Source organism: Bufo gargarizans, unplaced genomic scaffold (assembly GCF_014858855.1).
Source record: "Bufo gargarizans isolate SCDJY-AF-19 unplaced genomic scaffold, ASM1485885v1 original_scaffold_1742_pilon:::fragment_2:::debris, whole genome shotgun sequence".
Lineage (NCBI taxonomy): Eukaryota > Metazoa > Chordata > Amphibia > Anura > Bufonidae > Bufo > Bufo gargarizans.
Window position 1 is genome coordinate 131078 of NW_025334490.1, and position 16729 is coordinate 147806.

Genomic DNA, 16729 nt, shown 5'->3' on the forward strand with positions numbered 1-16729 from the left:
CCACCACCATGGGCCACTCGATCCACAACGTAAACCGCTCACCCACACAACACCACGCTGTCTGCCATCTGCCCTGAACAGTAAAAACCAGGACTCATCCGTGAACAGAACGTCTCTCCAACGTATCAGACGCCATTGAATGTGAGCATTTGCCCACTCAAGCCGGTTATGACCATGAACTACAGTCAGGTCCAGAACCCAATGAGGACGACGAGCATGCAGATGAGCTTCCCTGAGACGGTTTCTGACAGTTTCTGCAGAAATTCTTTGGTTATGCAAACTGATTGTTGCTGCAGCTGTCCGGGTGGCTGGTCTTAGACGATCATGGAGGTGAACATGCTGGATGTAGAGATTCTGGGCAGGTGTGGTTACACGTGGTCTGCGGTTGGTTGTGAGGCTGGTTGGATGTATTGCCAAATTCTCTGAAACGCCTTTGGAGACGGCTTATGGTAGAGAAATTAACATTCATTGCACGGGCAACAGCTCTGGTAGACATTCCTGCAGTCAGCATGCCAACTGCACGCTCCCTTAAACGTTGCGACATCTGTGGCATTGTACTGTGTGATCAAACTGCACATTTCAGAGTGTGCTTTTATTGTGGGAAGTCTAAGGCACACCTGTGCAATATTCATGCTGTCTAATCAGCACCTTGATATGCCACACCTGTGAGGTGGGATGGATTATCTCGGCAAAGATCGTTGTGGTTGTCTCCCCCACCACATACAACACGTTGAATGGAACAAGAAGACTTTTTTTTTTTTTGGTGGGGGGGGGGGGGGGGGGGAGGTCATGCATCCCATGTATATTACTAAGTTGCTTCAGGAAAGTGGTGGTCTGCATACAAAGGAAAACTACATAGTATGTATTATCTGCTTCTTGACTGTGGTGGTATGCCCACAAGGAAAATCAAAAATTGGCCCAAGAAATTAATTGGTTATCGCTCTCTGCCACTAGCTGAAACCAGAGAGCGCTGCAGTTCCTGCAGTAGCCATCAGAGGGCACTAAAACACTCATGTACGGTAGTTATTTTAATTCCTGGAATCTGTGCCCAGAGAAGGTGAGGGAAGCTGCTTGGGCTCCATAATAGAAGTGATTTTTGTGCCCATGAGAGGCTCTAGATACAGAACTTACTGTACATATGTGTATTTATTTATCGAGTGGCCACTTTTGGCATTTACGACATCATATAATGGGAGAGGTGTACTAAATAATACTGTTACTCTGTGCTAAATATCACTGACCACATAAAGCTACCACATACTGCCATACATTGAATATATAAAAGTCCCAAAATCACTATTTAGTGCCCACATAATGACATCATATAATTCATAAATGACAACATGCTTGGGGCAAAGTGGTAGAGGCTCAGGGTAATTTCCCATTTTACCGTGATAGAGTGTTCACCATTAACCACAACAAAACTTAATATAGTTTCCTGGTGGGCCAATGAGTAGGAGGGCCACCCAAGTCCTCCTCAAAGCCACAAGCGGGTACATAATGATCTGATTCTCTCCTATTCCCCTGGCCAGCAGCCCTCCTGAATTCAACTGTTTTGACGTCCTCAGGACAGCTATACAGTTAAATACTATGGCACAGGTGGCAGTATTTTGTGCTGCACTGCGGTATTTGGTTCAGCTAGGTAGGTATATTGCTCTGCACTAGGGTATTTCTGGCCCTCCTACTTCTGTTGCCACTGCCTATTATATTGCCTTCTTTCAAAATGGAACCACCTGCAACATGGGGCCACTTTTAAGTTTTTTTCCAGGGCCACTTCTAGTTCACAGGCCGTTCCTGCAAGAACCCATGGGGCCTTACAGCAAAACAGCAAAACTTGGAATGGGGCTCCAATCCATCATAACCAATTTCAGTAGCAAGTTCAGAACATGAGAAGTTTATGATTATGTTGGTTTCAAAGAAATAGGCCTTAGTAGAAATTGATTGTCTCTAAAGGCAGCTCCCAAAAAAAAATTCTCTGGACATTCGGGCCCATTATGGTATTAGAGCCTAGGCCCACTGGAGGGTCCTCTGCTTTTCTGGTGTGCCAATCCGACACTGCTGGTAACTAATATTAGTGTAGGTGGGGACTATTATCCCATATGTTATGACAACATCTTAACCCTTGCTCCAAGCAATTATTCTACTCTAACTAACCTCAGATTGGCCCACACAGGAGCAAGCATCTGTTTTCACCTGGGACCATCATAAATACAATTACCAATTGACCTGAAGGTAAAGTTCATGTTTTGGCTACCCAGAAGATGGATAAATGTCCTTGCTTCTCAGCTAAAGTAACATCTATGCCTTTTAAGTACAGCAAGTGCTGACAGCTGATTGTTAAGAAATGTCTCAGATACTCAGCAGGGTCTCAAAAACAATGGAGGACATACTTCCGTAAGAATTTATTGGACTATCCCAACTATCCTCTTCTGTTAAGGGACTATAACAGCTAGTCATGTGACCCCAACTAGTGATTATTGTAATAACTTAACCAGTTCAAGACCAGGCCATTTGCCCCCCCTTCTTGACCATTATATAGTTTTTATTTAGTGCAAGTGCTATAAACATTTTTTAGTTATGTGCTATGTTTTTTTTTTTCCGATCTGTTATGGAACACATTTTTGCAGCTTTTTTGGTGATACATGAGGCTTTATTTTGTTGTTTTATTTTTTATATTTGGCTTTATTTTAGTGTTTTTTCTTAAACCTGGGAAAATTTTAAAATATGGAAAAATAGTCTATTTTTTACTAGCACAAAGTGCAAATAAAATACTTTAAAAAAAAAAGATGTCCCATTTCCATAATGGTCATTTTGATATAAGGGATGTATGGGTTATGGTTGTGGGGGTGAGGCCAAAGCTGTGATGCGGAGTGTGGTGACAGTTTTTTTTTTTTTTTTTTTTTTTTTTTACTCTTTGTGCCCCCCAAAAGATCATAAAAGATCTTTGGGGGACATTTAAACATAACTTTTTTATTGCTGACTTCTATAACGGGCTGACATATTTTCCTCAGTAACAATCAGTGGTCTAACTAGAAATTATTAGGCCCCAAAGCAAATTTTTAATCAAGATCACTGTGGTCAAGATCGCTCTCTCAGACCAAGCCAGGAAGCTGCTCCATCCATTTCCTACAGTGTCTCTGTATATAATGTAATTTTATAATAGTGCTGAGTGGACCCTGACAATAAAACCTTTTAGTCCTCCTCCTGGATGGGCCCCTTCTGAGTTTGGGCTCCAAGGCAGCCACTTTCCCTGCTTCCCCTATAGCTATGTCCTTGGTAACAAGGGGAATACAGCCCCCAGATGCTTTAGAATGCTGTACAGCCTCACAGCAGAGCTGATCTAGGTGTGCTAAGGCCCAGCAGCCTGTGCAGTTACCCAATCCCCAACGATCACATGGCCACTGGGACCAAAGCAGAAAGCTGCTATATTGCTAATTCCTGACCTGTATATACAGAGGTCATAGATCACTGCCAGTAAAATAAAATTCACTCTAATACGTTGCCTGTATTGTTAGTAGTGCAGGTCCTGATGTGAAGTGGGTAGTATTCACAAAGTCAGTCTAAGCGTTTTTGGTGTAGGACCGCGCTGCTACTTCGCCAATGGGGGAATCTTCAATCTAGCACTTGAAGAAGCGCAAAAGTGAAACCCGGGTCAGGCAAGAGTACGAACTGTATTTCATCAATTTGTGATATGCTTTTAACAAAGATTGGCTTTGTGAGTATAATAAACCTTTATATCTGACTGAAGAAATCAGTGCTTCACTATTGGTACGATCTCTCGATATCCCACAGGAGTGTGTGGGAGGAGAGGAGTGCATTTGTGGAGGTTGATTCTGCTTCCTATGTCCAGATATGCGGTTGGTTTGGTGCTAGATTGAAGATTCCCCCATTGGCGAAGTAGCAGCGTGGTCCTAAACCAAAAAAAAAACCTGCATAGATCACTGCATATACAGCAATAGAGAAGGCGAGGACAGTAGAAAACCATCTTCGCCTTCTCTATGTGGAACCCTGCAGTCCCTGGTGGTGGGCAGGCTTCCCACTCCTGCAGTTGCACGATTAGAAACATCCTTGCAGATATAAGTGCCAACTACCTGGAAATGCATATACAGTTGCAAGAAAAAGTATGTGAACCCTTTGGAATGATAAGGATTTCTGCACAAATTGGTCATTAAATGTGATCTGATCTTCATCTAAGTCACAACAATAGACAATCACAGTCTGCCTAAACTAATAACACACAAATCATTAAATGTTACCATGTTTTTATTGAACACACCATGTAAACATTCACAGTACATTTGAAAAAAGTATGTGAACCCCTAGACTAATGACATCTCCAAGAGCTAATTGGATTGAGGCGTCTGCCAACTGGAGTCCAATCAATGAGATGAGATTGGAGGTGTTGGTTACAGCTGCCCTGCCCTATAAAAAGCACACACCAGTTCTGGGTTTGCTTTTCACAAGAAGCATTGCCTGATGTGAATGATGCCTCGCACAAAAGAGCTCTCAGAAGACCTACGATTAAGAATTGTTGACTTGCATAAAGCTGGAAAGGGTTATAAAAGTATCTTCAAAAGCCTTGCTGTTCATCAGTCCACGGTAAGACAAAATTGTCTATAAATGGAGAATGTTCAGCACTGCTGCTACTATCACTAGGAGTGGCCGTCCTGTAAAGATGACTGCAAGAGCACAGCGCAGACTGCTCAATAAGGTGAAGAAGAATCCTAGAGTGTCAGCTAAAGACTTACAAAAGTCTCTGGCATATTCTAACATCCCTGTTAGAGAATCTACGATACGTAAAACACTAAACATTGCTGCACGTTTACAGTTTGCACAAGAGCACCTGGATGTTCCACAGCAGTACTGGCAAAATATTCTGTGGACAGATGAAACCAAAGTTGAGTTGGAAGAAACATACAACATTATGTGTGGAGAAAAAGAGGCACAGCACACCAACATCAAAACCTCATCCCAACTGTGAAGTATGGTGGTGGGGGCATCATGGTTTGGGGCTGATTTGCTGTGTTAGGGCCTGGATGGATTGCTATCATTGAAGGAAAAATGAATTCCCAAGTTCATCAAGACATTTTGCAGGAGAACTTAAGGCCATCTGTCCACCAACTGAGGCTCAACAGAAGATGGGTATTGGAACAGGACAACGACCCAAAGCATAGACGTAAATCAACAACAGAATGGCTTAAACAGAAGAAAATACGCCTTCTGGAGTGGCCCAGTCAGAGTCCTGACCTCAACCCGATTGATATACCGTGGCAAGACCTCAAGAAAGCGATTCACCAGACATCCCAAGAATATTGCTGAACCGAAACAGTTCTGTAAAGAGGAATGGTCAATAATTACTCCTGACCGTTGTGCACATCTGATCTGCAACTAGAGGAAACATTTGGTTGAAGTTATTGCTCCCAACCAGTTATTAAATCCAAGGGTTCACATACTTTTTCCACCTGCACTGTGAATGTTTACATGGTGTGTTCAATAAAAACATGGTAACATTTAATTCTTTGTGTGTTATTAGTTTAAAATGGACCTTTAACCAGGGACCCCCATGCACTTACTGTTGTACCTGGGCGCCGCTCCATTCTCCCGGTATAGCCTCCAGTATCTTCATAGTTAGGCTCCACCCAGGGGAACCTGCCGGCGTCTCATTCTCCCATGCTGTAGAGCTGGCCAATCACAGCGCTCAGCTCATAGCCTGAGAGAAAAAAAAAACTCTCAGGCTATGAGCTGAGCGCTGTGATTGGCCAGCGCTGCAGCATGGGAGAAGGAGGCGCCGGCAGGTTCCCCTGGGTGGAGCCTAGCTATGAAGATACCGGAGGCTATACCGGGAGAACGGAGCGGCACCCAGGTATAACAGTAAGTGCAGGGGGATCCCTGGGTGCCGCTCTACATGCCTGTATAGTTAGTTTAGAAGTTTAATTCTGGTGAAATGTCCTCTTTAAGTAGACTGTGATTGTCTATTGTTGTGACTTAGATGAAGATCAGATCACATTTTATGACCAATTTGTGCAGAAATCCATATCATTCCAAAAGGGTTCACATACTTTTTCTTGCAACTGTAGATAGATAGATGAGGGCTTGTTTTTGCAGGACATATTTCTAATCACACTGGTTTGCTCCATATAATGTATTGCAATGATGAAAAAAAAAATTGGTGAGATAGAATATGCAAAACCGCAATTTTGCCATGGTTTTTAGGGTTTTGTTTTTACACTGTCCAGTATGTGGCAAAAAGTTACATTAGAAAAGCATTCTTTGGGTAAGTACGATTGCAGCTATACTAAATTTTCATAGATTTTGTTTTGGCAAAAAAAATAAAAAATATGCTTTATACTGTATCTGTGACTTTACTGTTAAACATTTTAATTGTGCAGCAAAAATACTAAACATCATAATTTCAATGTCCATGAAAAGCCCAAAAATTATCCAAAGGACCAAACAGTGTAAAAAAATTCAGTGCTGTAAGATAATACAACTATTAGCTCCCTTAACCCTTTCAGGATAGATACTTCTTTTTTTTGTTGCCTTTTCTTCCTTGCCTTTCAAGGGCCATAACTTTTTACATTTCCCATTCACATATGAGGACTTGTTTTTCATGGGACAAGTTGTATTTTGTTTTTTTGTAGGGCGAGGTGTAATACATACAACTTCTTTATCACTTTTTATTTAATTTTCTTTCTTTTTTTATATTCTGACATTTTCAGACCATACCAAGCATGTTTCTTTTTATATGTAAAATTGGGAATGGGGTGATATTTTTTGAAATTTTTTACCTTTTTTTTTATAGTAAAGTATAGTCCCCTTTTGCATAGTCCTTAAAAACCCAAGGAGGGACAATAGCTTGTTGCAGATTTTTTTTTTTTTTACACTATTCCATGTCTCTAACCCTGCCCAATTTTACATGCCTAATCCCACCCAGTAGTTATTGCCCCTTAGTACCTTCACACGATGATTATGCCACCACATCACGCCTGCTGCTGGGGATAGTGCAGGCCAGGTAATGGTGAAGCAGGGAGACACCACTGTGATTAACTGTATCTTTATCCTAAGGCTGTTGAAATCAGGCCATATCTCTGGCATCCTGGACCATGGGACAGCTGCCAAAACCTGTGACTGTCCCACTGGATCTGGGATGGTTGGGAGGTATGCCCTTTGGGGACTTACATATATGATCCTCTGATCGCATGTACCATAGGCTGCAATAGAATACTTTTGTAAGTTATGGGATTTTTACCAGCTGCCTGTCAAGCTCTACCACAGGCATGGCTTAAAAGAGTTTTCAGAGATTTAAATACTGATAACCTATCCTCTGGATAGGTAATCAGTCCCTGATAGGTGGGGGTCACCCACCATCAGTTGGTTGGGAAGGCACCAGCGCTCCTGTGGGCGCCAGAGCCTTCTCCATGCTCACCAAGCACAGCGCCGTACATTATATAGTGGTTGTGATTGGTATCGCAGCTCAGCCCCATTCACTTCTGTGGGGCAGAGCTGCGCCTATGCCATGTGACTGATAAACATGTCATCACTACAGCTGATAGGTGGGTTCCCAGGTGTCGAACCACCACCGATCAGATACAGTATTTAAGTCTTAAAAAAAACCTTTAACAAGCAGTTTGCTATGGCAGTCCTGGGAATGTTCACAAGGGGCCAGGCTGTCATCACAACCAAATGGTGCCCCGTGATTTCTCCCTCTGTTGACCTGTTAGTGACTGTGGCATCTGAGGGGCTAAATGACCTTAATCAGATCCCCATTATTGCGGCCAGGTGTCAGCTATACATTTACAGTGCACCAATGATGTCATGATGTGTGTGCTGGTTAAAGCGGATATCCTATGATTAATGTGAATAATGAAAATCAGATATATAGGTACACAGGTCTAAAACTCAGCTGGATATATGGGTTGCACTCAGAAAAAATTCCCAGTTGACAGTCTGCACCATTCGCCGCCGACCTCATTCGGCCATGAGTGGGAGTACCAGCAAGAGCTGGGGAGAACAGTGGGATAAGAGAAGTATCACAACTTTTTTGTAGTATTCTAATAAGTTTTTAAATGGAAATTTCACATGGACAACCACTTCTTAATATAGACTCCAGATGAGACTCCAAAATTAATACAGACTCCCAGACCAGACCACAGAATTAATACAGACCCCAAAATTCCTACAAACTTTCAAACAGGCCCAAAAACTAAAGGGGTTGTCTAACTACAGGAAATTAAATTCATCATGTAGAGAAAGTTAATACAAGGCACTTACTAATGTATTGTGATTATCCATATTATCATTCATTTTTTCCATCAAATTATAAACTGCTTGTTTCCATGGTTACAACCAACCTGCAATCCATCAGCGGTGGCTGTGTTGGCACACTATAGAAAAAAGCACCGTCCTCTCTTGTGACTGGGACCATAAGAGCGCACATAGGTCAGCGCTTTTTCCTATAGTGTGCAAGCACGGCCACCAGAGCAATACCATATGGTTTTCCATATGGGTGGAGCAGAAAGAAGTTTTTTGCTGCATTTCCCAAAATCATTTGCCACGTTTCCAGGGTCTAAATGAGCACCCAGAAATTTTCTCATGATTCCAGATATGAATGCTTAAGATTCAATTTGGGATTAATGAGAATTTTTTTGATGTCTCATAGTAGCACCTTAGCAAAAGTCCCATCTTGCTAGTCTTTTCAAAGGCAGTAGGTGTAGCGACTGGCATAACTAAATACCATTTATATAAATTGTTGGATTTGAAGCAAAATGGTAGATGAAAGGTTGCAGATTGTAATAAAAGATACGATTTTCTTTGCCTGCTAACCTGAATATCCCCTTATGAAGCCAAGGTTTTGACATAAGTTCTAGTAGGGTGATCTAAGAGGAAATGGTTGAACAAGGGAACTCTACAACATACCAAATGTCTTTTGGGAAACTAACAGGCCCTAACAGTGTTGCATCTAATTGTATATGGGGGCTCCCCTTTTAATTCAGACCCATCAGAGACCTGTAAAGTCAATAGCCGCTGACACATTTATCACACAGTCCCTGGAAGGCTGCAGAGGAGTCTCTGGCCACAGAGCTGAGCCTTCGATGGAAGCCGAGCCAGATGTTTGATCCCAGAAGCATTAATGCCAGACATTGTTAAACCTATTTAAGTCTGAGTGATTCCAGATAGCTGCGTTTTTGTCAGTTTAAAGAACTTTGGGTTTGCCCAGGGGCCAAAGCAGGCAAATTCTGAAGCCATTTTACACACGCCAAACCCCAAAGATACGTATACGCCTCTGAGGTTAGTACTACTCCTCATTGTGATCATAATGTTTGTACTGAGCCCAAACCTCACTCCATTTTCAGCTCTAACTTCTGTATGTACAATGTGTTGCCGATGAACTTAGTGATGTCTGCATGGGTTTTGGCCTCAAGCTCAAAATTCACTGAGGTTTTCTATAAATTGGGTCATATATACAAGAAAAATATCCAACCATTATTAGCAGCATGTAAATAAGCACAGATTAATGGACTCTCGCTGATGACCCATCTCTTCTCCGCAGGTCTATTCCTCATGGAATCCACCATTCTTCAAGTCAATGTCCACCTTTGAACACCATTTTGTTATTTTAATCTAAGAGAATCGAAAATGCCATTTAGATTAATTTCACAATATATATCTTTATAGCAATTAGAGCTCTGCATAAAGAGCTCAAAATCTCCTTCATAGACTTGGTGGGAATTTGTCAGGACTGGCATTACTAACAGTAGTTTTGATCTACTTAGCTGTGGATTAAGATGTGCCAAAAAGATCAAGAGGCAGACGCCTAGCATACATTTCAAGTGTTACTTGTGCCAAATAACTGGCAAAAGTAATCTTACATTTGTCTGCCTACATAGGCCTTCCTCCTCCCAACCACTTTTTACCAAAGTGCCAAGTGTGACATATAAGGGTGTAAAGTCTCACATTTTATGCGCAAAACAGGGTGCAACTTTTATGATGCCACTATTCTGGAGCAGGGTTCTTAAAAAACAGGGTGCAACTTTTATGATGCCACTATTCTGGAGCAGGGTTCTTAAAAAACAGGGTGCAACTTTTATGATGCCACTATTCTGGAGCAGGGTTCTTAAAAAACAGGGTGCAACTTTTATGATGCCACTATTCTGGAGCAGGGTTCTTAAAAAATCTCCCCCATATATTTGAAATATTTAATTGCTAACAGCAGAAACCACCAGGGAAGTTTACTGATGATACTAAACAGACCCAGTCACTTCTTTGGGGGTGCTAAACCACCGGCATGCTCTCATGTAACAGGGGCTTACCTTTCTAATGAGGAAACTGCATTGCGCATATGAAAGCCTTGACAGTACACCAGGGGTGTATCTATCACAAGGCAAACAAGGCATTTGCCTAGGGCGGCATTTGCCAATGGGGCAGCAAAATGCCTTGTTTGCTTAGTGATAGTTACACAATATGCTAAATATTTTGTTTGCCTCTTGTCCGATTCAATCCTTCACTATGCGTGCGGCATCGCCGTCGACTCATAGTGAAGGAGTTGAAAGACTTACTTCCTCCGCCTCCTAACTTCCTCCCAACCGCCCCCTGCCTTTTGACGTCACACGGAGGTGGAGTCATGGGCTGGCAACGCTAGGGTGAGCCTTATCACCTTCAAGTGCAGAACGGATCCTGCACACGGTCACCATGAACACTGAGGCCAGGCTCCGGCCACCAATGCACTTATCCCTGAGCCTACTGTCTTCAAAAACTGTACTTAAGTACTTAAATTACAGTAATTCACAAAAAATCTATTACTTAGTTGTTTTATAGGGTAAGGGGTTTGGGACCCGTTGGGTGGTTAGTGGGGGGAGAATTAGGGAGGGGTTAATACTGTACTATCTCTAGCTGCAAATTGTTAAAAAAAAAAAAAAGTAATCTGTAAAATACATTTGTGTTAGAAGTTGTGCTTTTTTAATTTTTAGACTAATGATACTTTTATTTATATTTATTGTATTTGTATCATGTAGACTGACCACATGCTAATTCAAACAATTTGAGTGTCTGTGATCAATATAGTATAGTTGACCAGGATGACTGACCTTTTTAAAGTGGTTGAATGTACACTTTATATTATTATATGTAAAGATTCTCTTAAAATAATAGATGCAACATTTGGTACAGAAAACACAAAATATTGGCCTTCGTTATTCACTTTTAAATACAGAAAGGAAGATGTGAAGCTCTAACAGGAAAGGGTGGAGCCTAAAGAAGAAGGGGTGGGGGGTTACAGATGAAGGGGTTTGGCCTTGACAGGAAGGGGTGGGTAAAATTTATATTAGGGGGGTGCCCGAGTTTAGTCTCGCCTAGGGAAGCACAAAACCAAGATACACCACTGCAGTACACTTTGCTTCACTGTGCATGCGCATTGTACTGTCCTCAGATTCATATGCGCAATGCACATGTGCCCGTTGTTGCTGGAGATGAGTCCCCAACTCATCTACAGTAAACTAACATCTTTTTTGTAGGTAATCTCATAATGGCCCTGTTTTACATGGGCATTATCAGAAAACTAACGCACAGCCATAGGCGTGCGCAGCCTATTGCATTAGGGTGTGCACCCTAAAGCACAAACACATACGCCCCGCGCACGTGTGTATATATATATATATATATATGTATTATATACATACACACACAGGCCGGGCCTCACCCTAGTGTTGTCCTCTGCGCCTAGGAACAATATATAGGGGGGGCACATAAGATACCACAGTCAAAAATGGGGGGGTCACTAATAATTTTCACCACTTAATCATACTACTGAAAAAAACTAAATAAGTATATATAAATAAGATTACTAAATCCGAGAGTATTGCGGTATGCAGGGATACCTTTTTATTGTACTATCCTAATACTTAAAAGACAAGCTTTCAAGAGTTTTCCTTTCTTCCTCGATATTGCTTCAGACCTGAGAAAGAGAGAAACACTCTCCAAAACTTTTCTTTAGAGTTTAAAGCAGTTTCAGCACTATAATAAAATAATTTACTTACAAAAGAAGCTGTTCAGTCGTCTGCTGTGCCTTCCTCTGCTTGCTTCCGCGGATCTTCCCCTGCTTTCAGTCTCTCCTCAGTGCGCAGGCGTACTGTTATGGGGGATCTGTGGATGACACACTGTTATGGGGGGATCTGTGGATGACACACTGTTATGGGGATCTGTGGATGACACACTGTTATGGGGGATCTGTGGATGACACACTGTTATGGGGGATCTGTGGATGACACACTGTTATGGGGGATCTGTGGATGACACACTGTTATGGAGGATCTGTGGATGACACTGTTATGGGGGATCTGTGGATGACGCACTGTTATGGGGGATCTGTGGATGACGCACTGTTATGGAGGGGAATCTGTGGATGACACACTGTTATGGGGGATCTGTGGATGACACACTGTTATGGAGGGGGATCTGTGGATGACACACTGTTATGGGGGATCTGTGGATGACACACTGTTATGGGGGTCTGTGGATGACACACTGTTATGGGGATCTGTGGATGACACACTGTTATGGGGATCTGTGGATGACACACTGTTATAGGGGCATCTGTGGATGACACACTGTTATAGGGGCATCTGTGGATGACACACTGTTATGGAGGGGGATCTGTGGATGACACACTGTTATGGGGGATCTGTGGATGACACACTGTTATGGGGATCTGTGGATGACACACTGTTATGGGGGATCTGTGGATGACACACTGTTATGGGGGTCTGTGGATGACACACTGTTATGGGGATCTGTGGATGACACACTGTTATGGGGGATCTGTGGATGACACACTGTTATGGGGGATCTGTGGATGACACACTGTTATGGGGGGATCTGTGGATGACACACTGTTATGGGGATCTGTGGATGACACACTGTTATGGGGGATCTGTGGATGACACTGTTATGGGGGATCTGTGGATGACGCACTGTTATGGGGGATCTGTGGATGACACACTGTTATGGAGGGGAATCTGTGGATGACACACTGTTATGGAGGGGGATCTGTGGATGACACACTGTTATTGGGAATCTGTGGATGACACACTGTTATGGGGGTCTGTGGATGACACACTGTTATGGGGATCTGTGGATGACACACTGTTATGGGGATCTGTGGATGACACACTGTTATAGGGGCATCTGTGGATGACACACTGTTATGGAGGGGGATCTGTGGATGACACACTGTTATGGGGGATCTGTGGATGACACACTGTTATGGGGATCTGTGGATGACACACTGTTATGGGGGATCTGTGGATGACACACTGTTATGGGGGTCTGTGGATGACACACTGTTATGGGGATCTGTGGATGACACACTGTTATGGGGATCTGTGGACGACACACTGTTATGGGGGGATCTGTGGATGACACACTGTTATGGGGATCTGTGGATGACACACTGTTATGGGGGATCTGTGGATGACACACTGTTATGGGGGTCTGTGGATGACACACTGTTATGGGGATCTGTGGATGACACACTGTTATGGGGATCTGTGGATGACACACTGTTATGGGGGCATCTGTGGATGACACACTGTTATGGGGGTCTGTGGATGACACACTGTTATGGGGGATCTGTGGATGACACACTGTTATGGGGATCTGTGGATGACACACTGTTATGGGGATCTGTGGATGACACACTGTTATGGGGATCTGTGGATGACACACTGTTATGGGGGTCTGTGGATTACACTGTTATGGGGGATCTGTGGATGACACACTGTTATGGGGATCTGTGGATGACACACTGTTATGGGGATCTGTGGATGACACACTGTTATGGGGGCATCTGTGGATGACACACTGTTATGGGGGACCTGCGGATTACATATGACTTAGGAGGGCTATCAGTGGATATTATACAGGGGGTAATATAACTGAGGGGTATCAGGGTAAATTATACAGGGGGTAATATAACTGAGGGGTATCAGGGTAAATTATACATGGAGTAATATAACCAAGGAGTATCAGGGTAAATTATACATGGGGTAATATAACTGAGGAGGGCTATCAATGACATTATACAGGGGTAATATAAGTTATATAACCCCTGTATAATGTCCCCTGATAGCCCTCCTCAGTTATGTTACCCCTGTATAATAATGTCCACTGATACCCCTTAGTCATATTACCCTGCCCTGTATAATTTAACCTGATACCCCTCAGTTATATTATATAACTGAGGGGTATCAGGGTACATTATACAGGGGTAATATAACTGAGGAGGGCTATCAGGGACATAATACAGGGGTGAGGGGTAAGATAAGTTATATTACCCCTGTATAATGTCTGATAGTAGCCCAGCCCTCCTCAGCTATATTACCCCTCATGTACCCGGATACCCCTAGTTATTTTACCCCCTGTATAATATACCCTGATACCCCTCAGATATATTATATAACTGAGGGGTATCAGGGTAAAACAGGGGACAACAGAGGAGGCGTAGCACTGTGGGACAGGGGGTTACAAAGGTACATACTTCTTTTTTTATGTGCCTTCAGCCCTCACCCCCACCTCACCTCACCAACTTGCAGGCGCGCTAGGTGCACACAGACGCAGCGTGACGTGACGTGACATGACGTCAACTCAGCCTGCGCCGCACAGCACGCACTGTACGGCTCCCTCTCTGCCTCCGCTGGCTCCAGGACTCCACCCCCTATGTGAATACTAGCCGCCGCCCGCCCACAGCCACGTATTTTAAATTAACTTACAGCGCGGCGGGCGGCGGCAGCCAGCATAACAGACAGGGGAATCAGCGGCGGGCAGTGAGCACGGAGGTGGCTATTAGGGTGTGCCCAGGCACACCCGGCACACCCCGTGCGCACGCCTATGCGCACAGCTGTTATAGGTTTAGCAAACCCAAAGCAAATGAGAGGTTCCCTTTAATTCATTAAACTCCACAATGAAATAGTATGAAGCAAGCTCATAAGCACCAACTAGTTAGGGCTGTGAGTGGCAAGCATTTAATATGTCAAATTTACACTGACGAGCAAAAGGGTAACAATCTTTTGAACTTTTGACTTTCAGGCTCCTTATCTCACCATATCTCAAAAATTTATCTAGCCAGCAAATCAGACAATATGGACAATATTACCTTCCAGAAAGAAAGGATTATGGGAAATTCCTAAAAAGAATGTATCAGCCAGGGAATAACACATCTTGGAGCTTAACCTACTTACTCAGGATAATGCTGGTTGCTACTGTTAGTTGTGTCTCTATTGAAAACAAGCCAATGTTCCTCACAGGTTTTAAGGATAAGTATTTTCCAGTATCAGAGCATCTTTACTTACTACCTCTTCTTTCTTTTTACTCAGGTGTTGTGCGCCAAATAAAGCCCATTGTGGGGCCAATGCATACCATTTTGAAGCTGGAGATGAGTTATGCCGTGGGTGGAGTGGTATCTCACAAGAACATTGTCAATGTCCACATATTTGTATCAGAGTTCTGGTTCTAAGTGATATCACAATCTTCTATTTCCATCAGTAATCGTATCTAATGAAGCCTAACATTGTAACATTAAATATGGCCCACTGGGGTCGCAAATGGTCATCAAAGGCTTTTCTGAAGTAACACCCCCGTTTACAAAGACCAGTTTTCACAGCATCTACAAGTTGATCTTCCAAATAATTAGACCCATTATTTCAGACATCAGAAATAATGGGTCTAGTGGTGTTATTACATTTTTTTTGGTGCAGACTGGGCCACCTTTGCTTCGTAACAGATATTAATGTAGAGCACTATTATATGAGGTGGGTATATGAATGGGCCTTACATTACATGGATTTGCCTTAAGCCAAGAATAAATTTAAAATGACAAAAGAATGAGAGCTAGAATCTGATTGGCTGTCAGTGGTAACAACAATGCTAGTTTCTACAACACACACACTGTTAAAACTTTGCTATCTGGTAAACTTAATTGTCTAACAAAAATGTAAGGGCCCGACGTTTGCCAGGGTGTAGAAAAGATAGTTAAGTGATTTGCAATTTGGAGTAATAGTCAGAAAATGTAATCTGCTCCTGGTATGACTTGGTATAGAACAGCGACAAAATGTGTGCCATTTTCTGACCTTAAAACATCTCCATCACCTATTTTTCAAAAATGGTGAGTAAAGTAAAAAAAAAAGGTTTGTGCAAATATTGTGGCTTTGTAAGTCACAATTTATGCCACAAACTGGTTTAAATGATCAATAAAAATAGAGTTTTTGCCTACAACTTTCTAAGGGCTCTTTCACACTTGCGTTCTTGTCTTCCGGCATAGAGTTCCGTCGTCGGGGCTCTATGCCGGAAGAATCCTGATCAGTTTTATCCTAATGCATTCTGAATGGAGTGAAATCCGTTCAGGATGCATCAGGATGTCTTCAGTTCCGGAACTGAACGTTTTTTGGCCGGAGAAAATACCGCAGCATGCTACGCTTTTTGCTCCGGCCAAAAATCCTGAAGACTTGCCGCAAGGCCAGATCCGAAATTAATGCCCATTGAAAGGCATTGATCCGGATCCGGCCTTAAGCTAAACGTCGTTTCGGCGCATTGCCGGATCCGACGTTTAGCTTTTCCTGAATGGTTACCATGGCTGCCGGGACGCTAAAGTCCTGGCAGCCATGGTAAAGTGTAGCTCCTACTATGGCAACCAGGACTTTAATAGCGTCCTAGCTGCCATAGTAACACTGAACGCATTTTG

At 42.9% G+C, this 16729-nt stretch overlaps 1 protein-coding gene across 1 annotated transcript in view; it reads left to right on the forward strand.

The window, feature by feature from the left end:
* FBLN1 (fibulin 1) overlaps nucleotides 1-16250 on the forward strand; it is a 93578-nt gene extending 77328 nt beyond the window's left edge. The window contains exon 17 of the mRNA XM_044274413.1: nucleotides 15366-16250. Coding sequence (XP_044130348.1) covers nucleotides 15366-15505 — 140 coding nt within the window. The 3' untranslated portion in view covers nucleotides 15506-16250. The remainder of the gene's footprint in view (nucleotides 1-15365) is intronic.
* Nucleotides 16251-16729: the final 479 nt, after the last annotated feature.